At 39.2% G+C, this 26,416-nt stretch overlaps 1 protein-coding gene across 2 annotated transcripts; it reads left to right on the forward strand.

The window, feature by feature from the left end:
* The first annotated feature begins 1,049 nt into the window (after positions 1 to 1,049).
* LOC311256375 (beta-galactosidase-1-like protein 2) lies at positions 1,050 to 25,621 on the forward strand. 2 transcript variants are annotated; one of them, XM_084351373.1, is made up of 19 exons: positions 1,050 to 1,441; positions 3,241 to 3,426; positions 3,726 to 3,794; positions 4,250 to 4,345; positions 5,186 to 5,294; positions 6,202 to 6,294; positions 6,457 to 6,538; positions 7,509 to 7,573; positions 7,925 to 8,009; positions 14,353 to 14,496; positions 15,605 to 15,685; positions 17,655 to 17,761; positions 19,674 to 19,820; positions 20,094 to 20,165; positions 20,545 to 20,623; positions 20,778 to 20,865; positions 22,742 to 22,856; positions 23,431 to 23,547; positions 25,125 to 25,621. In XM_084351373.1, the coding sequence occupies exons 1-19, from the start codon at positions 1,344 to 1,346 to the stop codon at positions 25,206 to 25,208; spliced, it is 1,917 nt and encodes a 638-aa protein (XP_084207499.1). In that variant the 5' UTR covers positions 1,050 to 1,343; the 3' UTR covers positions 25,209 to 25,621. The 2 variants fall into 2 exon arrangements, with proteins under 2 accessions (XP_084207499.1, XP_084207500.1); XM_084351374.1 differs by lacking the exon at positions 14,353 to 14,496.
* The last annotated feature ends 795 nt before the right edge of the window (positions 25,622 to 26,416 follow it).

A 26,416-nucleotide genomic window follows, 5' to 3' on the forward strand; every position in this document is an offset into this window, starting at 1 on the left:
AGCACCACAACAAATTACAGACCAACAGGACCAAGGGTTCCATGTTATACAGGTTATGTACTAGAAAATTCTGGATTCTTTCGCATCTCTTGTGATTATATTTTGTATACCATTCTGCAACTTTTCAGGTTGGAACGATTTACATACAAAACCAAATTTAATTTTGCATTTCGATGGAGAGCATCCTGGGAACTGTGACGGCTGCAACCTGAAGGAGACTGTGGGGCATGCCCCTTTCGGTTTCCCTCATGGGACCTTATTTCGGAAAAAATACATATGGTAGAGGGACAAATACTTTTTTAAACATGTTCACATGCAACATGTAAACATTTGTTTGCAAGTTTTAAAGATAATTTTTCCCATAACTTAAACATTAAAGAGCGTTCCTGTATATTGGCTGGCTCACAAAACTGACTAACTACTCTTTCTCCTAACTGCAGTTGTTAATCTGACCAGACTTATTGTGATTTTTATCTTTTTAAATACCTTTTCTGTGACGAAATGGTGACCATGATGGTGCTGGTGGGACCTTTGATCGAGACTATGTAGTTCACTGAGCGATTTCACACAAAACTAGATGATATTTTACTTTATTTACAACAAACTGCAACTTTCTTGACTTTGAAACTGACATATGTCACATGTGTAATTCACAGCACAGTTCATCTGAATTAAGGTCCCATGAGGTCCACCAGAAGGGGCATGACTTTGGCTCTCTTTACTGTATTCTTTTTATTTGCCCAAATGTGCAAAAAGGACGGGGTTAGGCAGTCACTAAAACGGAGCTGGAGGACAACTGCACTGAAAGTATGGATGTTGAAAAAAACAATATTAGTATTAATTAATAATAATAATAATAATAATAATAATAATAATAATAATAATAATAATAACAATAATAATAAATAATTAATATTACAATTTTACTATTATTATTTTTTTTGAAGGAAATACATTTAGGGACCTTGTGGTTTTGCGTTTTTATCCATCAGCCTAACAGTGTGACGGTCCCTGCCTGCAGACAGTGGTACAGTGTGTGTGTGCTTGGAGATAAGTTACATGAACTGCTGCGGTCTTTTGATACAAACGGCCGCTACCAGAGGAAACTACGTGTAATATCTCCCCTTTTTTAAAGGTATTACACCCGGAAGTAACCTTGCAACACAGGCTTACTAGCGTTGTGTGAACATGGGGTAGCTTCTGTGGTTAATATTATGTCATTTTTGGCGTGACATGACATGCCAAACTGGACCGGCTGGTAACTTTCTCGTAGAACAGGAACCGTAAACAAAGCGAACCAAACGTTACAGCTAGGAGCCGCTCAAGTCGTGTGGTCGTCGCCGATGGAAAGCCTCCCCTGTCGCCGTCTGTCCCTAAAACAAAGATATTCGCTCCTGCTGTGTTTCGCTGTCGGAGCGGTTCTTGCTTACCAGCTGACAAGGTAAGGGAAACACTCGACGAGCTAACACGAGTCTCAGTGAGGCGAAGACGCATCTAATCACTCTAATACGAGTCGTGCATGAAGATGAGCAGCCCGCCCAGAGACACTGACAAGAAAACAGTCGTCTGTCTGTACTTCTTCAGACTTGCTGCCTTCTGCTTTTAAGTATTTTGCACAGGACTGTTTTGGAAAAGACTTTCACAATAAGAGCCCGTGAACTCTCACCTCGCTCACCTGTTGACCCCGTGGACACTGAACACGACTACACGTAACATGTTACCTGTCACTGTGCTCGACCTCAGTGTGTCCTGTGTTCAGGTGTGTGCACAATGACATACTGCAGATCCTTTACCTGTGCCGCCTCTGTTACAAGTATTAAAACATGTAACTTAAAGGGGCACTGTGTAGTTTTGCAGCAGAAATTCAAACTCAATTCTAATTTTTAAGATATTCATCTTAAAGATCTTTATGATATTATTTATGTTTTCCATAACTGCATAAACAAGCTGTTCTCAGAAGAAAATAAGGTCACCAGAACACTGTTTGAAGCTAGAAAGGTGGCAGGGTCCGCCACATATAATTAAAGCAAAACAGAATGAAATTGTGTTGCCCTCTAAGGTCAGTTTGTTTATTCAGTCATGAAAACAAAGAGAGTTTGTTTATTTACTTTACGCATAAAAAACAGTCAGTGAATATCTTTCTCTTTTGATTCTTCCCCAAAACTACATAGTGCACCTTTAAGTAAAAGTTTGTAGGTATATTCAGGAAAATGTACCTCAATTATTAAGAAAACAACAATGTTACCCTGCTGTTCTGCTACTATATTGATGAATTATACATTACACTCATGCGTTAATGTAGAAGCAGGATTTTTACTGTTGTCGTTGGTTGAAATGTAGCTCATTTTTAATTATTATGTTCAGGACTCGGCAAAAGTTCGGTAAATAGCGAGGGGTGCTGTCACAATTACTCAGAGCCCAGCCCAAAGTGAAACCTTCAAAATATTAGCTTTGTTCATCCAACAGTCCAAAACTTTATTAAAAATACACTACGATGATGAAAATGATTAAAAGGAAAAGCAGCAAAGCTTCAACTTTAAGGAGCTTGAAATCATGAAAAATGATTATCAATATATTTGCAAATTAATTCTGTGTCAACTGACGAATTGTTTCAGGTGTACTTGTATAAACGTCCGGGGTAGTTTACCTTATAACTAAACATCATATTTTATGAACTCTTCATATGTTCTCCGTGTAAAAATCTTCATTCATGAAGTAGCTAGTAACTAAAGCTGCCAGATAAAGTACAGTTTACAATATTAACCTCTGAAATGTAGTGGAGTAGAAGTACAAAGTGGCACCAAAAGAAAAGACTGCACAAGTACAGTACTACTTCAGTATATGTAATTAGCTAAATTCCACCACTGGTTATTGTTATATCATTATGCTGAATTAGAGTGTATGTACATGGAGAAGACAGCATTATAACAGGATGATTAATCATTGTAGTCAAATGACTTAAATCTAATCCATCATAACTGAAACTTGCATAATGTCCAAGAACACCTCACCTCAGGTTTTGCCTCTTCTGATATGATTACAGTACATTCAAATGCAGGGATAACACATGAAGGACACACCTACAATATAATCTACCTTTTATCACTATGATTTACATGAAGGAGTTTCCTAACAGGTGCAACAAGGCTAAAATATTCATTCCCGAAGCTGATTTCCCATCAGGGAAAAATTGCCTAAAATGTCTTCATGGCATCTTTTCTCTATTGATTTTGCCCTTAGGAATCGTCCTGAAGGAAGAAGAATGAGCCGTGTGGAGGGTCTGACGGCCAACTCGTCTCAGTTCACTCTGGAGAGAAAACCCTTCCGCATCCTGGGGGGCTCCATCCATTACTTCCGAGTCCCCAGAGCCTACTGGGAGGACCGTCTGCTGAAGATGAAGGCCTGTGGCCTCAATACTCTCACGACGTAGGTTCCCTTGCTGCAACTTACAGCTGGTTCCATACCTTAAGGCACCAGAATGAGCAGTGTCAGATAGTTGTTTGACTGGAAATGATTATGCACAGAGCAAACAAAATCTGAGTAAAGCAAAACAGACTTTACAAAAATCCTGAGTCATAGTTTTATAAAATGCTTTTGTAAGAAAACAGAAGGACAAAGTAATTGATTTCTCTCAAGAAATGATCACAGTCTTACAACGACTACTATTAATTACATTACAACACTGAAAAGCTCACTCAAAAATCCCTTTTATTGCTTTTTTTCAGGTATGTGCCGTGGAACTTGCACGAGCCTGAGCGAGGGGTGTTCAACTTCGAGGATGAGCTGGATTTAGAGTAAGGAATGATAAAGGGAAGACACTCTGGTGGAGAGCAGGTGAAGCCCTGCAGATGGCACTGTTGCATTGCAGAAGGGCTTAGCTCTCCACAGTCCTGAATCATTTGACCCTGCTGAGAAGGTGTACGTTTACCCTGAAGAAATTAATGAATTAGATGTGCGCTCAGTCAGTCAGTATTAATGATCTTTAATTTATTGACTACAAAGGCGTAGATCCGTCAAATGTAATGCTTGCTGTCAAGTCTAGTGCGAGGAAAGAAAAAAATATGATCTGAAAATGAAAAAATAACTAGTGAAATATTTAAGAATGAATATCATTTGCAAGTGAACATCTGCTTCATTTTGAATGGAGAATGATTATCTGTCCCTTCTTTACATCTGCTACATTAAACATTTGAACTGGATTGATAACAAACAGACCTTGTTGACAGCACATGTTGTATCCTTCTCTTAGAGCCTACCTCCGCCTCGCGGCCAGCCTGGGTCTCTGGGTGATTCTCCGTCCAGGACCGTACATCTGTTCTGAGTGGGATTTAGGGGGACTCCCCAGGTAAAAATTGCGGAGCCACAATTAAGTGTTACCTTTGCAGATATTTTTTTTTGTATCTGTCTTACAGGCATAGTAACATGGTAATGAAATATTTAAAAATAGCCAGCGGGGTGCTAAATTAATCCCTTAAATTGGCTTGGAAATGAATTGTTCAGTCAGGTAATCTGTTTGTAAGCTTTGTCTTTGCTGCAGGCTAAATCCATTCATCTCTCGGAAAGAAGTCACAGTTTAGTTACTTGAATTATTTCAAGCGTGCTGTCTCTGCCATCCGTTTGGCCAGTTTTACCAGGAGTCTGGCTAAGAATTTGTCTCGGTGAGATCGGTCCACTTTACAGTGTTGCACATACGTGACACAAAGACATTGAGGCTTTATACATAGTAGACATCGACATATCATTTATGTTAACCATTAATGTTGCACACATGAAAGCCAGTGATGATGTAGCAGACTTTTGGGGAGGTATTAGAGAGAACAATAATTAAATCTGACAGGCATGTCTCCCTGAAAGGATGAATTCATTTAATTCTGTAATCAAAATAGATGTGGACAGATAGTGTTTGAGGGAAAAAGACTGGAAGTAGGTATTTTTGGAGTAGTTTTCCCTTCTGGCAATGTGAGGTTGAGGTAATATTTATTTGATAATCATCAAAACAGAGTGTTTCTCAGGGCACACAGTGAAGCATGACTTCCCCTGCACCACATTTCATGATAGTCATGCTTAGGTTGGTGCGATTATCTTTGATAGCTAAAAACCTAAAGAGAGTTCACAGCACAGCGCTTTGAAGAACTTGTATGTTACTGTGTTGGAGCACTTTAAAGATGTGGTTATTTCTTTTCAGTTGGCTACTACGGGATCCAAAAATGAAACTGAGAACAACCTATCCAGGGTTCACTGAAGCAGTCAACTCCTTCTTTAATCAGCTCATTAAGAAAGTTGTTCCACATCAGGTACTTTCCATTTTAGCAAAGGGATTTAAAGAGTAACTTCATTGATGCACACACCAAGATATTCAAGTTTTCTTTGTTACATGCATGCAGACATATGTCAGTTCATCTTTTAATGGTCCCATATTGTAGAAAGTGAGATTTCTACAGGTGTAGCTGATAATTGAATACTGTGAAAGTATCAAAGCACTCCATCCAAGAAGAAATGGACACAGCTCGTATCCAGAGACAGTTAATTCAAACAAACCGTCAGGACTTTTGAAATGCTGTGATGTCACAACTATACAGTCCCTGCCTTCAGCCATGCCCCCAGCAAAGCGGTGGTTGCAAAAACCCTGGCAGAGCTGAGGCAGAAACACAGTGGACGGTGCTTGCTCAGGCCTGTAAAAGTTGACCAATCAGAGCAGCCTGGGCTGTTCAGGAGGAGTTGAGACAGGAGCTTAAACAAAGCATTCAGACAGAGGGCGAATAAAAAGTTCTGCCGCAATGAACAGTATGTGAAAAACAAGTTGTTTGGCAAGTAGTCGTTTTCTAATAGACACACAAAATAAAAGTGTGAACCTGAAAATGAGCACAATATAGGACCTTTCAGCATGCATATGATTAAAAGTTATACAAGATTATTTTCATGATAGAATCCTTTTACTCACAATCATCTTTTGTTACCACCTCCCACAACACTGCAATAATTAGCTGCTGTTTTACCATTGTTGGCAATGCAATGCACTATACACGCCTCAACTTGTGTCCTCCGAGCCTTACTTTTTACCGGGTGCATGCATCATTGATCAAGCTCTGATTTCCATTTCACAGCGTTTTAAATATTCAGCTGTATTGAGGGTAGGGATGGTCAAGAACTGATGCCAGGTCCTAATATGTGTTCTCTATTCACTGGCTGATTAATGCACAGTACTCCAAGGGGGGCCCAATTATCGCAGTTCAAGTAGAGAATGAATATGGCTCCTACGCCCAAGATGAAGGGTACATGGCTTTCATCAAGGAGGTAGGAAACAACATTTTGAATTCACTGGTTTTATTTACCTTGTTCCCTCTGCTGTCCTTTCCTCACCCACTCTCAGTCTTTCAAAGAAAAATCAACAATAACTGTTCAGAAAAAACCTCCACTGTTTTGTTTAGTTGCCTCCGTAATCCCCCTTCTTTCCAGGCGTTATTGTCAAGGGGCGTCACAGAGCTGCTGCTGACCTCAGACAGCAAGGACGGACTAAAGCATGGAGGAGTGAAAGGAGGTATTGTCAGATAGGCTGTCAGACAAACAAGACTGAGCATACACACACACCCAAACAAACACACACGCATATACAGTATGGTGGTTGGTGTGTGCGACAAAGAGGTGTGAGCCCGGTGTCAGGCAGCTGCAGTTCACAACTAGATTCTACACACAATGGATTCTGTGTTGTACCAGAAAGTTGTTATTTTTTTCATGTACTCTGGCACAAACATGAAATGGAAAGTAGAAGTCTTAGTTGTTTTCTTTGACCCACCTGCTTTATGCACACGCATTAGTAACCATTGTTTTAAAGCCACAATGAGGTTGTTTATTCACAGTATATCTGCTTTTATTATCACTGCAAACCATGACATCATCATCATTATTATCATTATCATACTAACGGGACAGGATCATTCATTTTTTTTTTTTGCACTTAAAGAATAAAATTGATTGATTGATTGATTCAGGGTATTGTAATAATATCCTCCTCTGTGAGTTCACAAAATGTTTTAATGCATCTCTTAAGTATCTTTTGTATATTGTGTATATGAAGTCATCCTGATTTGCATGTTATATACACAGAAAGGTGAAGAGCTAAAATTTGATGCCTTGTTGGCTGAATCCTGAAGAAAATGGAAAAGGCCGTGCTGCACACGTTTTAGTTATAACACACTTCTACCAAGGCCTGTAATATTTTGTTATTTCCAGGTGCTGGTAAAAACAAGAGAAAACACAAGCTATTCGATTTTTTCTAATTTAATGACTATTCAAATTTTGGAAAATCATGATCCATCCCTACTTTTTATGGACATTCCAGGTGAGAAAAGAAGAATGTGAGGGTTTAAGTTCAACTCTAAACAATAACCATTCCATAAAGCTATTAGACGGGACCTCCTCTGCAGTTAGGCATGGTATTCATTTGAAATGTTGGTCTACATCTTTGTTATGTGTTTTAATAATATTGTTTTCCTGTTTTTTGTCTGAAGTACTAGAAACCATCAATTTCCAGAAACTGAACCATGACGAGATCAAGCATTTGGATGGAATACAAGTGAGTTGTGTCTAATTGCCTTCATGTTATTATTATATAATGATATAATAATAATTTTTTTCGGATCCAATCAAACATCAGACCTTACATCAAACAGACATATCATTAGCAATCCTTGCTCTTCCCAGTAAGTAGACTATCCCGGTATATCTAAGTGAAAATGAATGGCCTTACCTTTAAAGGAAAAGCTGGAAGCCTGAGAGAATATCTTTAATCCGTTAAGACAATTTATCCAAGGTTTGTGCTCCTGCATTAATGTAGTTACTGTAAACAACTGTGTCTTCTATTTAATTGAGTGTGTGTTGCTTTCCGTAACCGTTCTAACACCAACCATTTCTTTCCCCCCACAAGCCTCAGATGCCTAAGATGGTGATGGAGTACTGGACTGGCTGGTTCGATCTTTGGGGGGAGCTTCATCATGTGTTTGCAGCTGAGGGTAAGACTTCTCTTTAGAGCGTCCTATAGGATTGCTGATAAGAGAGAGACAGGTGTTCTCATCAGAGTGAGACGGAATTCCTGCTGATGGATCCTTTGTTGAGGGTGAAGCAGTTTCTCTCTGTACAGAAGGTCGATAATGCTGTCTAATTTGAGACTGGGGTGAGACAGGTTTCTTGCTGCGAGCCAATACAGAATCTGTGAAGGTAAAACAGCTCGTCTTGAGGGTAAGACAGAGTCTCAGTGCCTTAGGGTAAGAGAGGCTTAAGACAAACCTTTTTAGCTGAGAATGAAACTGCCTCGATGCCAGAGGAAAAGCAAGGTAAGGAAAAACTAACTGCTATGGGGGCTGTGTGCGATAAATTCTCCAGACTGAATGTGAGACAGTCGCTCTAACGCTGAGGTTCCTTCACAAAAGGCACAGAGCCCACTCAGTGCAGCTAGGGTGTACAGCTTAGCATATGGTCATTTCCACCTTGTATTGTGGCTTTGTCAGAGATTTATATACTTTTCATGCATGGTAGGTTGTGAGCCAAGTATCACCAACCAGAGTGTGTGTGCTGCCCCCTTAACTTTGACTCTAGAACATATATTTAATGTTCAGAGGCCAGATTTTCAAACACTTCCTTGTACAGGATTGTTCAAAGACGTGCTCCACTGATTCTGACAGGTAGATGAGTCACATTCATCTCATGCTCTCCCACTTCCTCTCTATCCACATGGGCTGTAGTTCCAGATACACACTGGGATTGTCTTGCCCTTTGAGCATTGAATAAGGTTTTAGCGAGGTCATACAGTATCAGTACACGCAACGTGTCTTGGAGGTCACATGCTGCATATTTGCCACAATATTTAACTGCCTGCACCTACACAGAAGGCATAACAACATATATATTTGGATTTAAAAGTGGAGTTATTTTTAAGTTCACTGTTTCTTACCAAATGCATTGTGTGTATCCTTGAACAAGGCCTAACAAATGTGTGTTTTTTTTGTTTTTTTTCTTCGCATAATACAATTGCATAACAGAGTTTTGGAAGAAATTGAAATCTACATTGTTTACAATCACATTCACTCTCTAGCAGATTTCTTCTTCCTGGCCTTTGCTGGTGCATTGCTACATTTCTTGGCTCCTTACTGCAGCAACTGTCGATCAGTAGGGGGATAAGGAATTGTGTGAAAACATTGGCATCGGCCCATTTCATAGTGTTATGCTTGGGCTGCCTGATTATGGAAGAAATCATAATCACAATTAAACTTGTTTGTAGATTTCTTGAATTTTAAATATAATTCAACAAATAAATGACACAAAATAAAACGAGAGCGAAACAGAATGCAGTGCAGTAATAGTTTTATCCGGTTTTCATAATTGTTGGAAGCCCAAATCATTATTGTGAAATAGAATTTGATTAACCGCCCAGCCCTATTTTATACATTATGGGCCGGATCTACTAAGATCCCAAATTGCTTGTACTAATCTGCGTGCGTAATCTAGAAATTTGCGTGTGGGGTTGAACCGAGGTTTGCGGGCGATTTACTAAGAGTGATTGCGTTAATGAAAACAGGTGCAAACGTGTGGGAGACATGCTTATTTAAATGAGGGTTTAGCGTGTTTCATGGTTTTCAGCATGGCGAGTTTGAGAGAGCGAAAGCGTAAAGTGAAGTTGGACCCTTTGGAATTAGAAGTGTTGGTAGAGGAAGCGAATAAACATTTCAATGAGCTGCAGCAAAGGAATCTGACAGTCGCGCAAAGGAAAGTTAATGCTGTTGGAAAAAACAGGCGAACAGTGGATGAAGTGAAAAGGAGATACCAAGACATCAGAAAAACAAAAGAAAGAAATTGGCATATAAATATTATAATAATAGTAAACTTGCAAGGAGTTTTGTTATTGCAGGTATTGCGTGACTCCTTCTCGTAGCTGGCTCCAAATCCGCTGTGAGTTCCTCCAACAGCTCCAAAATGACAAGGCTGGATAGGCGATATGTTCTAATGATAGTTTCCTCATTCATCCCAAAAATGTTCACACAAGGGTGAAAAATGCGCTCTCGGCGTCTCCTTCCATTGTTTCGTGACTCCTTCTTGCAACAATAACGGCAGCCATGTGTGCGCAATTACGCATACAAACCGTTTGCACCTCCCTTTGAGACGTGTTAAATATAGACGCAGTTTCTATGAGCAAAATTGCTTGCAGGTTTGATAAATCACTTTGCGTGTGCTAAATTCATATATTTACATTTTCTAATTGCTGCAAACGTACTAACTGAATGCAGACGTGCTATTTTGCACCTTTGACAGACGCAACCCTTTTTGCGCACTGTTAGTAAATCAGTTTGTACAGTTTTTTGCGTGTGCAAGCAGTTTGCACACGTTTTAATACAATACAATACACGCTTGTTTTTTCGTTGCCCCCACTAATTGATTCATTCCCGTTAGGATCACTGAAAGACAGGGTCCAATAACAAACTCTACTCACAGTCCACACAGAAACAATCTAATCACAGTTAAAACCACTTTTTCAATCCCCGTCAGCCTTCCTCCCTCACCTCAGGTCACCTTGTACCTGTTCCTTCTTCATTAGAATTCTTCAATGTTACCTGCTTTCGCTTGGAAACTTTGTGTGTTTTGAATAAATAGAAAGACCCTACCATCTGTGTTTTCAGTCTTGATTTTTGGTGATATGAATGCTGCCCCTCTGGTTCCTCTCTTACTGTGGATTTTATAGACATCGTTCATTCTTTTAATCGTAGTTGAGGGTCCCACTCACATGAAGGGACACACACTGGACTGGACATTGTTCTGGCTTATTTTTGATAGTGCTGATCTTTGCAAGGCTAGTTTGTCTGCCCACAAAGCCTTTACTTTTAAGTCCCGCTTTCCACCTCCCGCTCCCACAGTGGCTACTTATGTTTCTTCTTGTGTTCTCAATACACCACTGCATCTACACAAAGCAATAACCAAAAGTCAAGTTTGTCTACAGAAGAATTACAAAACAACTTCAACAATACATTTAAAGCTGTACTCGACTCTGCAGCACCTCGAAAATTCTGGAAAGTCAAACCACATCTTTGTTAAATAACACCACCAGAGGAACAAATAGAAAATGCACAAAAGAAGAGTGGAAATGGAAAAATGATCATCTTGTGGTTTCAAACCAAATTGTGAAATGACTAGGGGTGTGACGATACACTCAGCTCATTATACGAGATGATGCAAGATATTGGCTTCACGATAACGATATGAGACGATATTTTAACACTATTTTTAAGAAAACTTCAATGATGAAAATATACAACTGGAGAAATAGTCTTCAACTGATCTTAAGTCACAAAATGCAAAACAATGCAGGAATTTCACTTCAGTTCTACTTTCTGAGTGTGAATTATCAAATGCAGTAAAAGACACAAACAATATGTAAGCACTGTAAAAGGTTTTGCCACAAACTGAACTGACTGGCTTCTCTCCTGTATGATTTCTCTTCAGACCTTATAACTGCATGTACTATGTGTGAGCTTCTAACTTCTAATTGAAGCTGTGTGTGACCTTCTAACTGAACTCCTTTCCACAAATTGGAAGTAAAAATAAAAACAGTATAGATAACAAAAATAAATAACACTAAGTTTTTCTTAATACAATAGCGATGCCATGGTTTGGCCTTTTAAGCTCCCAGTCACCTTTGGCTATGTTTGCCCTGTGTGGAACTCGAAAAGTGGGCGAGTCTGCAGTAGAACACTTACCATTTCCCAGGCCTTTGTCAGCATTGTCTGTCTGGCCTTTCACTGTTTTATTCACAGGTGCGGTTGACTTTAGTAGAGAGCTGTGGTGGTTCTGTAGCTGTCTTCGCGGTGTTTTAGGTGTTACAGCGCTTATTGTTCGTGTCTTGTCTGTCGCAGTTTATTGTTTCCACTAAGTACCTGAAATGCTGTCAGACAAATGATTTAAAACGATTCTTTTAAAATCCATTGAATCTGTAATTGACCCTCTTCCGAGCCAACAAGCTGGAGCCACCCTAGTGATCTGTGAAAAAAATGTTTTATCCTTCTTCACAACCAAATTAAATGAAATAAAACTCCAGATTGGTCATGCCACTGGTGCCCCATCTACACACTGCAACCCCTCTGCCTTGCTGATTACCTTTGAGGCCTTTCACTGTGCACTTGAAAGGGCACAACGGCCAAATTAAAGCCTTCATTGAGTCTTTTAGGTTTTTTGCCTGCAAGATTTCTTCAAGTGTTTTTTAACACTGCTGGTCTTGATTGTAAATAGCTCTCTGTCGACTGGTTGTGTTTTATGAGCATTGAGTTTCTTTTATGAATATTTGTGACATTTTTGACACGTTTTAATCAGGTTTTTTTGTGCATATCATTGCACCGAATCTGCTCTTGTCAAAGTGACAAGCAACCTCTTACATACAGCTGATGCTGATGATCTAAATTTTAATTTGAGCTCTTCTCTATCCTATTGGATCGTCTTGAAAAGTGGGTTGGCATCAGAGCCAGTGCTCTCATTTAGTGTAATTCCTATTTAGCAAACAGGACATTCTCAAAAGTCATGGGTGACGCCTCGTCTGTCCTGTGGTGTTCCCCAGGGCTCCATCCTTGGCCCTTTGTTGTTCTGCTACCACTGAGACATAAGATACATTTTCAATTCTGATTTGAAAAATCGATTAAATTGAGCTTTTAGTTTATATCACATATATCAGTGACATCTTTCAAATAACCTCCCAAAACATATCTTTTTAAAGGCCTTTTATTAATCCTAGCGCACCATTTTATTGTCAACATGTCTTATTTGTTTTATTATCAGTATTTGTCATTGTTGTTCTGGGTTTTATTCCATTTTATTTCTGCATTATTTCAACTGTCTGATTCAGTTCTTAAATGTTTACATAAATGTTTCAATTCTTGTTAAGCACTTTGTAATGTTGTTTTAAAAGTGCTTTATAATAAAGTTTATTGTTTATTATATTGTAATTATTGTCAATGAAATTCTTGATTTTTTTTTTTTTTTATTAGATAGAAAGTCCTGCACAACATCCAAGATCCTGAGGTTGTGTATTTAGATTGCTTGTTTTGTTTGACAAAATGCCCGTAATGTAAACTTATTTGATTTAGAATGATATCGAACAGTCAAATATTTCCTTTGAGAAGCTACATCTAGCATATTTTGGCAATTTTTCTTGAATAATGAACAATTCATGATTTTTCAGAAATGTCAATGAATTCTCTTTTTATTGAATAATCAATTAATCTACTAGTTGTTTCAGCTACACGTCACAAGCACACAAACCATAAACTATTAAGGCTTTCCCTGCTGTTGGCAATGGGCCCTAAAAGCATGAGGGGACCTAGTTAAATATTAATGTAAAAGAGCCAGATGCCATGTAAGATGTACTGTATAGTATGCCACATAATAACCATATAACAGGGTCCACATTCTTCAGCCAGCAGGGTGATATTTTTAGTATATTCTATAGTCATGACATACGTGATAGCACCTGTTTCACCATTGTAAAGATTAATGGAAATCACACACCTTGCTATCACCATCTTGAGTGCTCTCGGAAACCTCTCATTTCAAACACATGGTGCAGAGCCTCAAGCTTCCTTTTTACTCCCTGTCATTCCCAGCAGCCATCCACATCTTAACAGAAAAAATGTTTTGGAAATGAAAAGGGCTTTCTTAGTTTCTCCACCAGTGAGAAAGGGGGTAAAAAAAAGGCCTGCACCACACAGAAAGTGTCATAGCTTTGAAATGAACGCTGGAATATTCAGAGGGGATTCATGTCCTTGACAGTTCAGTGCTCTGCAGACTGCAACACGCCCAGCAGTTGGTCACAGCTAGTAACACCACCACCACCATGAAGCCAACCGCATCCGGCTCTGTCACTCACCCTGCTCAATTGTTATTCACTAAGGCTCATGCCCTTGATTCAAATCATTAAAGTCAGTCCAATTTGACCATTAAAGTTCAATTTGAATACTTAATTACATGCTCTGCCATGTTCGCTGCAAAATATAAGTAGCTAATTTGTGCAGGGAGGGAGGTGATTTTTTACGAGTGCGATCAGTCCCTGTAATGAATTGTAGTAACCTGTAATAGGATGTGTGGCAGAGGTCTGTACATGTTTCAATTGAAGTTGAATTGAGGGTGATAGGATTATCGAAACGGTGGCTCTGGCTTGTTGAAGCAGAAGTCAAATGGATTTTCTTTTTTCTTTTTGTCACTTAATGTTTAGCTTTGTGTTTGTAATCCTCTGATTCACTCACTGGTTAAATTAGAACAATTAAGATAAATTATAGACTTGATGTATTAAATGGGATTTGTTTCTTTCACTTTCTTCGACAGACATGGTAGCTGTGGTCACAGAGGTCCTTAAACTGGACATGTCTATAAACCTCTACATGTTCCATGGAGGGACAAATTTTGGCTTCATGAATGGGGCAGCTGCTATAAGAGTCACACTACCTAAACCGATGGTGACAAGCTATGGTATGATGTGTGTGATGAATCTGTTTTTGACCAGCATTTTGTGACATTGGAATAACCACAATGACCTGTACCTGTGAGGAGAAAAAAATTGAATATCCAGGGTCGATTCGTCAGTGATAAACTAGAATTTGTGCCGCTAGGATTCAACACAAAACTGCATTTTAATAGCATTTTAATATTTGATCAGTAGAGAAGGATCTTCATTTACTGATTTTATTACGCCTAAACAAACTAAATAAACAAACTCTCTTTGTTTAACGACTGAACAAACAAACCGACCCTAAAGGACAACACAATTTCATACTGTTTTACTTTGTTTATATTTGGCGGACCCTGCCATCTTTCTAGTTTCAAACTGTTTTGGAAACCTTATTTTCCTCTGAGAACAGCATGTTTATTTGAATAAATATTCCTGAGTTTGTATTATTACCTCATTAATATTGTAAATATTAAAAGTCTGAGTTTGAATTTCTTCTCCAAAACTACATAGTGCCCCTTTAAAGCCTTTTAAGACTCAGGAGTGAACATTATCATCACACAATAACCCTTTTTTGAAATACAGACAGTCCAAGCCTATGAGCTTGATACACATATGAACAGGATAGTTCAATTTAAACATGATTAGAATATCATGTTTTCTGTAGATGAGGCTATCCCTACTCATGAGCCTCTGACCTTCTGGGGGTCTTTGAAATTTGAATATGCAGTGCACACTAATGAATTCATTACCTAATAAAATGCACGGGGAAATGTAAATTAAAGATGGTACAATGGGTTTTATATCCTCCTCTAGGGTATGTAACATTGTAATGACCTCGTTCTTGAGAAAAGAGGAGAATTCTGAAAACCGCTTGGCATCAGGGAAGACCGCCTCTGACCTCCCAGCAGTCTTCATACCTGTGTTTACTCCTCTGAATGCTCCCTTTACCTTTTCGCCTCAAAACTGCTCCATTTTCTGTCAAGATAACCCAAAATGTGTCTCGGCCCGCTGCTGTCTCAAGATGTTTGATAGGGGGAGTGCAGTGAAAGCATCTGCCGCGGTAAGAGGCATCCCTGCCTCTCTCTCTGGCTCCCGAACCCGCTGTTCTGATAGCACATTATCTTTCAGATTACGATGCTCCATTATCCGAGGCTGGGGATTACACCACCAAGTACCATCTTCTGAGGAATTTATTCAGCCTCTACCACAGTGAGTGTTGTGTGTTGTTGCCGAGACGGGCCCCACATCTTCCGTCTCTCTTTCTCTCCTTTCCCTTTCATCTCCCCACTTAAGTTAATTCTCCTTGTAGAACCTGCTCTCTGTTGGCTAAAGCGGGATAACTTTGCATATGATTACAAGCGTGGATTAGATATGGGTTCGTGTGTGTTTGTGCATGTGTGTGAGATTTCTGCCCAAGACCAAGGCCCTCAATTACCGCCCATTGTGAATATTACATACTAGGCCTTTTATCGTGTTTATCACTGATGCAGCGTTCTCTAGTTGTAAAACAAGGGTTTGTGGTCGGGGGCAGAAGTCTCAAGTGTTTTGTGGCCAGAACTGGAAATATAGCTTTTGGCAATCTGGGATTGGATCCAGCACAACAAAGTGATAATTTGCCCAGAGTCGTGGTGATTGAAGATAGTTTGAAAGGCTGCCTGACTGTGCGTGATTCATCCTTATGTTTTGTAGTCTGCTGAACAATGAGCAGTGGCCTGAATATGAGAGTCTGAGAAGGCTTTGTGTTCTACTCAGCAGCCACAAACACATGACCTAATTCTTTAATTAGATCAGCTTGATATTTTATTGTTGTTTAGTTGTCAAATCATGTACATTGTGTCAGTAACTCTTTTCCCTGTGGTGTTGTTTTTGCATAACTTGCCATGGATTCAGGCTGATCTGTCAAAAGTCTTAACAGTGATCTTTGAGAACAGCGTGACTCTTAAAGGAGACCTGTGACATGTACGCTTGGGGGTTTTCTTGTTGTTATTATAAAGCTGTCAAATTGCAAAAAAACAGTATATAATATTAAAACAGTTTACCTTAAAGCATTATAGGATTTTAAGTATTCACCTCCTGTCTAAATGATCAAGTCAGATGTCAAATCTGAGCGATTTTGAACCCAACCAATGTGATTTTCCTGCCTAGCAACACATTGCCACAGTCTCCTCTGCACAGGATTATATAGATGATCTGGGATAACGTGGGCTTTGTCGTGGGAATATTTCCAAATCAGTGACATAGTTTCATAGAAATATCTTTTCAGTGCATTCTTAGGTTTGACACATTATATACACGAGCAAAGGCACTGGCTTGTAAGTGTCGTAGAGACCCATTTAGGGGGAAAGGTGTCGGCCATTATCCTCAAAGCTTTCCTTAAGTGATCCAGCTGTTACCACTTGTATAAGGAAATGCTGTCGAGCCTTTTCCAGAGGGACCGCTGGTGTCTCTGCATGCTTTAACACCTTTAAAAGCAGTCTGAGGGCGCAGGCAACCGCTGTTAATTGTTGTAAAGGGCTGTTTTGTGACTGTTTTGGCTGTAGTGGAGGGCAAACAACTCACCCAAGAAGCCTTAAAATCAGCGTCCAAGGGATGGGTTACTTTAGTGGTCGGTATTAATTGATTAATATGAAGACGCCTTTAAGAGAATGCAGTAGCTTTCTTTTGTATAATTTAGGGATTTGTTTTGTTGGCAAAGGTTGTTTTCCTACTTTAGCACCAGCTGTACCAAAAATCTTGATATAGTTTTCTTTAAGACCTACATGGTTTGCCGTTTTAATTTACAGAGCAGCCCTCTTTTTGCTCCCTCCTTCTTTCTCTCAGATGTGATATGTAGATGCAAAGATGTGAAGGTTCACACATTTGCAAGTTTAAAGAGGTTTCTTTAAAGATCAGAAATATCCAACTTTAACTCTCTTCTCTGACTGAATTTGCATATGTTAAAGAGTGTATTGATTCATGTCTATTTTTGTGTGATGTTATTAGACCCATGTTTATATACATGTGGACAATGTATGATAATGGTCTAGTAGTTATAAAATTCCCTTAGAAGGTTAGTTTGGACCCATTTCCTGCATATAAACTGGATAAATAACAGGATAAACTGATTAAATTTATATTCCAGGTAGTCAAACCTGCAACCAGACTTAGCGTTACCCTCATTGTTGCTGCTTGTTTTCAGCCGAGCCTCTCCCTGAACCGCCTTCTGTTCGGGAAAGAAGAGCGTACCAGCCTGTTGTCGTCCAGCAGCACCTGTCTCTGTGGGACAGTCTGCATTTCGCTGACAAGGTAAACTACCAACGCACAGAGAGTGCCAAAAATTTGAGGCAGCAAAATAATAAACAACATCTCTGTAGCATTGTTCAAAACGCAATGACAAGGTTGTTGACTGACAACAGAAAAATGTGAAATACTTAAGAAGAAAATCATACACAAAACACATTGAAAAATGTATTCTCTTGCTCAAAGAGCCTGTCCTAGCCTGAGGGAAGGTGTATTGACAGTACACACAGTTATAGTCGAACAGGCGCCTTATCACATTTTTCTACTCAACACTGTTATCATAAAACCAATCAGCATTAGAAGATTATACTATAACAACCCCAGCCCCCGGTTACATAGGACAGATAATCAATGTAGTCGCCTGCGCTCCAGTCTCGTATAGCCAGACCTTTCTCCTGCTCTGTCTGGCTGCACCAATTCTTATTCTGGCATAAGGAAAAAATGCTCAGGGTTTGTTTTTCACTCTTTCCCTCTTGTACTTGTTGGCATTGGTTGTTTCATCAGATTTATGTTTCATATTTGATGCTCGATACACGATGTATCAATGCTTTAACTTGCCATACATGTGATGACGTCAAATAAAGTTTCATTGCAACACTTCCATACCTCTGTTGAGTTGAGCAGGTTATGAACCGTATGCTCTGATAAAAGTTATCATGAAGGATACACAGTGATATTTTTTTTTCAGCCGATATTGTTAGCTGATAATTACCTGCTTCTCATGGCAGACACGGATAAGTTAATCAATAATTTCCCATTTTTGTATTTTTTAAAAATGTTCCGTACCTGTAGGTTATTTACACCTGAGGGTGAGAAAATAAATACTTTGCCAGTATCGACTTGATATTTATTGTTGTTTGGTATAAAAAATTCAAGACATACAATAGCATATGTTCTTCTAATATATAAACCAAACTTTATATAGAATCATCTAATTTCTTTGTAATAGAGTGACAGGAGTGAGCTTGCAACAATCGACCGCTATCAGCTTCATTTACTGGACCTATTGAGAAAATTTGAGAAGAAACAAAAGGTATATCACTAACCTCTTAATGAACACATGCTACTGGGGTGCCCCTGAGCAAGGCACTCTCTCCTGCTTTAAATGCACTAGTGGCGTGCACAGGGACCCGCGGTAACCACCTGCGCACAGCTTTATGACTGTAAGGCAGGTTGTTGTGGAAATAAAACATGTACGCAACAGAAAGTGCCCCTTTGCCAAACAGAAAAACAAGATTGGTTAAATAACCTGTTTGGAGGGTGTCATCACGTCTCATCGCTTTCATGTCCACCAGTCTAGTTTGGCCGTTTACGCCATGCTCTTAGGGGCATTTATATTCCAACCAGATGTAGCACGTCTGGCAGTTGCTTACAACATTAATTATTCACTCCCCATCGCCATAATTTGCTTCCCTCCGAGACAACAATTACTTTGCCCCTGACCAGCCACACGGCCTTGTTTTAAAAAGAGCCTTTTTTCTCTTCAGTGGCTTCAGAGAGACTGAGTGGGATGTGCGAGTTTGATATTGTATCTGCGTGTTTGGAGGTAGGTGGTTAATCGTGTCATAGCGGGGAGTGTTTATTGTCTTGTGAAGAGTGCATAATGCACCTCCCAAGGGTATGCAAAGGATTGCGGCTGAATAAAAAGAACTGCTCTGAATGCCAGACAGGAAAGCTTCATTAGGTTTGATAAATCATCACTTTGGGTGAAGCCATCTTGCAAGTGGGAGAATGTGCAGCAGGAATCATAACACCCCATCTGCAATGAGAGTTGTTTTGAGATGTTTCCACTTTAAACAAAGCAAACATTATGCAATCATGTCTAAAAATATATATTTCCACAGCGCCTGTTTTGTGAGGTACATTGTTTGAGCAGCAAACCTTACGTCTGTCTTAAACTCTTCATTTACATTTCCAGCCTTTGAAGTCAGAGAGGCCGGTGAACATGGAAAATCTGCCTATCAACAATAACAACGGTCAGTCATACGGCTACACGCTGTACGAGACCACCATCACCAGCGGAGGGAACCTCAACTCAAAGAACAGCGTCAGAGACAGAGCACTGGTAAGGACAGGAAGACAGACATAATGAGCGCGTTCACAGTCACACACTTACACTTTCCATTGTGAGAACATTGAGAAAACTGTTAGAAATCACAGCCTTGCTCAGTGAACTTGTGGAGCACAATCAACAAGCTCAGGCTGCAACCAGCTGCTCTGTTATTAGAGGGAAACACTTACAGGAGCACTGGAAGTGAAACAATGTAATGTGAAGACAAATGCTCCATGCTGTTTTGTTGTTTAAAAATATTAACTCCCCATTTTTTTTTCCTCCCAGATTTTTGTGGACAAACATTTCATTGGTGTTCTGGATTACAAGACGCAAGAACTTTCTCTTCCTGATGGGAAGGTATCTTGTGTGTCTGTGTATGTTTGCATCCTTCTGTATGTAGTTGAGTCCCGGTCTTCTATAAGCTTATTTCAGAAGGATAAAATTGTTAATATTTAACAACATGCAGCATGTGGGAGCTTCAGGGGATGCTGAAAGATGTTTTTGGCTGCAAGGTCCCAGCAATGAGCCAACAGCAAAATCAGCAAACGACTATTTGTCTGAACAAATCGGAATAGTTAACTCTACAGAAAAGTGCAGACCAGCCTTGATCACTTACTAAAACCAGATCAGCTAAAAGGAATTTCCGCCTCCCTTGTTTTTTGTGCATTCTTTCCATTGACGAACACTGCTTAATGTCAATAATGCCTCTCATTGTTTACGTTTTTCTCCACTGAAGGGAAAAAGAACTCTAAGTTTACTGGTGGAGAACTGTGGAAGAGTGAATTATGGGAAGACCCTGGATAAGCAGCGCAAAGGTACAAATTATTCAGTAAACTGACGCTTTTGTAGATGTTCAGTCAGCACAATTCTTGCTTAATGATCTTTTACACTAGAGACCTTGAAAGGAACTGATTAACAGTGTCTTAAGATCCCCAAGAAAAGTTACGGAACCTTTGACTTACCTTTCAGGTCTCGTTGGAGATATCGAGTTAAACAAGCACGTCCTCCGAGACTTCATTATTCATAGTCTGAGTATGAAGCCGGGCTTTGTAAACAGGTTTGTGTCTTTCAATTATATTCCAGTTTCCTTCCGTGTTTGTGTTCCTCTGTCATTTCACATGCCTGCCTTCAATGCAGCTGATTATCTCCCCGCTCAACACAATTACACTGGGAACTTGACAGCAAAATTCAGAAATCAAAACACAGCCCTCCAGTTCAGCAGTACAGTCGGTAGATTACGAGGCTGCAGTTGGTAAAGAGAGAGAAGCTCTTACCTCTGTTACTAAAATCAATCTGGTACTTTGACAGCGCAAGGTGTTGATAATGTGCACTACTAGTATAATGCACCACATGAAACCGAAAGGTAGAAATACACATCATTTTAAATTGAATATCAGCTTAAGCATACTGCAAGGAGTTTTTTTTACTGGTTATGAAACTATTTCGATTTAATACTGGTGCCTCTATATGACTTACATACTATAAGTAAACAAGGTCTTCAGCAAGAAGCTATTTCTACATAGTTATTCTTAATATCTGCCACCAGGTTGGATGCAAAAAAATTGAAAATATTTTTTATAGTGGAGTGCTGAAGATGAATTGAGGTGTCTCACAGCCTGAGGAAAGAAGTTAGCACAGCACATACTTCTGTATTGCCAGACAGCAGCAGAACAACTGGCTTATAACATAACATTTTACGTTGGCCTTGCTCCTGAGCTGTGTCTTACTGTTGGCTTATTATTATGAAGTCGTTATGCTACAAGGGAATGTCGATAACTGTAGCTTGATCTTCAGTAAATTACAATCACCAAGAAACTAAATCTGTTAGCTGTAGGATACAGCGGTTACAATACCAATACAAAGTTTACTTTAACAAAGCCACAAATAAACACATTACCTCACCCCCATGCTTCCTGCAAATAGCTGTATTTATAAAAGAAAAGAAGTGAAAAACTGAAGGTCTTGAAAGTGTCAGTCATGAAAATCTTTACAGCAAAATGTCAGTCTTGCAGCATCAAAGAACAGTAATTGAATATTGAAACAGCAGCATGGATAACCCTTTCACAAGAATAGTTATTTAACTCATCAACTCAACACTGAGACACAAATAGACAGCAGTGCAATGAAAAGGAGTCAAATTGTCCAAGTGATTTTAGATTTTGATGCAAAATGTCTCTTGCCAGCTGTGACACATGCTATGGGGGCTTTTAATGTGGCAAAAATCACATAATATGATAATCAGTTCTGGTAATTTCTCTATTACAGCCAATCATTCTGAGGTCTCATTTTGCAGGACTCAGTGCACCCCAAGGTGCAAATGCATTTCCTTAATGATGTTTCCATATTAGAAGATTATAATAGCTTCCTGTATGTATCACATGAAAGATTAGAGTCGGTATCACTAGTTGGAAGACACAATTTTTCCCAGTCTCAAAATCTTCGTTAATTAACAAAAAAAAAAAGAAATACTGTATTTCGGAGCCATTATTGAGTCTCTCCTCATTTACTGAAAAAATAGCATTTTTTTATTTTTTTAACTCAGCACCATCCTGAAAATGTCAAGGCCTGAAGCGCTGTACAAATGAACACTAAAAATGCATAACCAGGGAAGGAAGTTTGGTCTTATATCATGGCAACCTTTTGAATTTACTTAGAGGCTAAATAAAACCTACTGTACAGCCAAAACAAAGATAGTGATTCTGAATATTTCCCCTGGCATCCTTATGCAAACTTTCACTTGACATTTACTGTAGGCATATAAATACGAATGACATGATACACTGTATACTGCTGGCTGAGCACCTAAAACTCAAGATTGATGCACTTCTTGTTATGTAGCAGGCTGTATCTGAAAAATACGTCCATGCCATGAAATATGCAGCATTGTGAAAAGTGTAATGTGCAAGGAAGTGTGATTTGCCCTCCTTCTACAGACTTGAGGGTTCACAACACTGGACGTCTATGCGTCAGCGGCCCTCCTTCCCAGGTTATTTCCGGGCCAGTCTCTATCTGAACAGTTTTCCTAAAGACACCTTCATCAAACTCCCTGTGAGTAGGACACCCAGGAGAACAGCAGCAGCACCAACAACAGGCTCACAAACTGACATCAATGGAACCATTCAAACTTCCAAAAGATAGTCTTTGTTACGGGGCTGTATTATTAGATAGCATTACTGTGTATTGACTGGGTTGTTGAAAGTTTAAAAAGATCAAGTTAAACATTTATTAAATCAGATATGAGTGTCAGGCTTTACTTCCTCTAGATTTTACAGAAATCAATCTATACTTTCATAGATAATTTACACGCTTCTCAAGTTCTGTATAGTATACTAATCCTGTCCTGCCTGCCCTACTGTACATTTCTCATTTATTAGCTTGTAACTTCCCCACATTTTTCCAGTGCTGAGCCACACAGTGACGTGGCTGGATGTAGAGAAGCTAAGAGCTATTATTAACAACAACTCATGATGTATTAAGCAAAAGATGCAAATCATATTCAAAAAGGAGTGCTTGCCATGTGTTGTTTGTAGTCATCAACGTGGTTCTTTGTTTTTACCCATCTGTGTTTAATCGGCTGGGCCTGCTTGTTGTCATTGTGAACAGTCACTGGTTGTGTTCACAGGGCTGGAGCAAAGGTGTAGTGTTCATCAACGGCAAGAATCTGGGACGACACTGGTCCATCGGCCCTCAGCAAACTCTCTATGTCCCCGGACCCTGGCTTCACCGGGGGGACAACCAGGTAGAGTACTTTTGTCAGATCTACATGTGCTCATTTGTGTCAAAGTCACTAGCATATTTTAGCATTGACGATATCAACATTTTAAGTGATGTAAAGCTCTACTTACTTTTCACCAAGGGTGTGTTCAGTCCTGTACATCTGTGACTTAAAGTTCCCATGAAAATAGATGTATCACATATGTCTTGTGCACATTGACACAGCACTATTAGCTACTGTACTGTAGACCAAGGCTATTATTATTGTTGACCAAAACTAAGTAAAAAATGAAAACTATATATGAAAAAACATTTTAGTTAACTGAAATAAAATAAAAACTGTTACTAGACTAGACTTATTAAAAAATGAATAAATAAAAGTATATTGTGTACTTACAAAACCAACCTGAAAATCAGTTGTAAAAACTATCCTTAACTTCCTAAATGTTGCCCTTGACAACTTCCACTGTTATTAAAATAATAAAAAAAAAATCTAAACTATTACTGAATGTATTAAAAACTGGACTAAAAAGAAGCATTATTAAACAATAAAAACTGAGATGAAACAAACCCACTCTGGAAGCAAACTGAATTAAATTAACTGAATTTAAAAAGAAAACTAATGAAAAATACATAGCTATAATTACTGTGCTGTAAACGCCAATCAATACTTGTGACTGTTCCCTCTCTAGCTTCCTGTTTTTTATAGGAAATATGTTAATATATGGATTCAAATCGCATTCTGCTAGCTGTTTCATGGGAACTTAAACTGGATAGATAAATAGAAACCAAACACATTATGTTGATATATATGTGCTGTCACATCACGGGCCATGGTAGAACTTTGTGCTGTTTATAATTAACCACATCTATAGATACATGACATATTTGGATCATCATGAAAACTGGTTCACAAATTCCCCTGGACCTTCTTGAGAAACCAAATTTAGCTTTCCGCTTTTCATCACTGATTGGTCTTCTTCTGGTTAATTTATCGATTAATCAATGACTTGTTTTGACACTAAAAAACCGCAATATTCAGTTAAGCATCAAATCTTCATGCTTGAGAAGCTTTAACAAGCAAATATTTCTCATTTTTGTTTGATGAAAAACTAGGAACATTTTGCACAAATCATTTACAATCATTCATTAACACACACGCCCCTACACTCCTGGTTTGTAGGTATCTTCACAAACTCAACGTGTAAATCTATCACTGTGTGTATTTTGATGCAGGTATGGATCTAGATGCAAATTAGAAACTTGTAAATAAAACATTTTATATTATAGCAATAACTAATTAAAAGCAACACTATCTAGTTCCTACATTATTTTGGTCCACACGTCCTCTAACAGGCAAAGTAAACTCACAGCTCAACAGTTACAGAGCTATTGATATTCATCACCCTGTGGATTTGATGGTGTTGAACTCTGCAGCACTTTCTAAATAAAGGCCTCAGCGATATCTACTGTATCTGTGATTCTCCCTCTTGCCTCTGCCAACTCTTCTCGAGTGTCCATGTATTGACGTTGGCGCTCAACCACCCACTCTCAGTGTCCTTCATGACCTCGGCTAAGCTGGTATTTTTTGCATCATTACAGGTCATAGTGTTTGAAGAGCAGGAAACAGATGGCAAGATTCAGTTCACCAGCAGCCCTGACTATGGCATGTCTGTTGATGTCTAGCGAGGACAGGAGGTGAGAGGGGAGTGTGGATGAGGACGGCAGGATGATGGGAGAGTAGCTTGGGAGGACACGACTGAGGCCGTGAGCTACTCCGGCCCCGACGCCCTGCCGCGACCAGCGGCACTCAGGAGTCACACACGTCAGTGAACATGACATTTTGTGTTGCCACAACAGCAGTGATCCAGACTAGCTTTTCATTCAGTGTTTTCATGACATTCTGATCAACCTTTAATTCGGTTAAGTAACAATATCATTAACCTGCACTCACGTACTGCTTAACTGGAGACCAAAGAACTGTGACAGAGAATGATCTGTGTTAAAGTGTTATAAAATCTCCTACAGATTTTTTTGACATATTTCAGGTTGTGTAAAAAGAACAATGAATAAAGGCTGGTTTGACCTTTGTGTCAGTAGCTAAGGATGCTTTTGAACTGCTTTATTTATCCTGCACTAAGAGCCTGTTTGATGTAACACTGGTTGCTTTTCAAATGTACCTTCTTTATGATGGGCTGTGAGCTCCTGCAGAGAGCTCAAGATCACACACTGTTTGGAGATATTTTTTTAAAAAGTTGTCTGTTGTGTGGTAGCACAGCCTGGAGACCATCACAATTACTTTCTTTATCACATCACATCTGAAAACCAAGCAGTGTATTTTTACCAAACATAAATTCAATCTCAGCCTGGTTATGTATCAAAATGGTTGCTCAGTGATTTAGGAAAACTTCTGAGTTATCACAACACAAAGTAATTCTTAGATAGAAAGTGTAAAGTTTTTATAAAGTGTAAAAAGAAGCTGGAATAATGAAAATGTTTAACCATAACTCATTTGAAAAACACTTACTGAGGTAATGAATAAAGTGAGAAGTGGGGTCATTTTCTCAAAGGCTCACACACAACCAAACTTCTTTTTGAAACCCTAACCCGCTCAGCCTGTCATGGATGTTTAAAGAGCTGTGGGTCTGTTTGACTGAGGGCGGGGCCGAGCTACACACTCTCATGCAGAGAGGCGAATATCGGACAGAATGAGGCATGTGCGTCAGCTGCAACCACAGAAATCTGACAGGATTCGCAAGATTGTGTGGAGGTGTGGGCTTGTTACATTTTTCTTTAGAACATAACCACCTTGAAAACAATTTCTCCGATTCTCTGCCTTGCTCTCTAACGCACCCCCTCTTTTCATTGCCTTTATTTTCTCTCTCTCTCTCTCT

The sequence above is a fragment of the Pagrus pagrus genome (genome assembly GCF_965226575.1).
Source record: "Pagrus pagrus genome assembly, chromosome: 4".
NCBI classification, from domain to species: Eukaryota; Metazoa; Chordata; class Actinopteri; order Spariformes; family Sparidae; genus Pagrus; species Pagrus pagrus.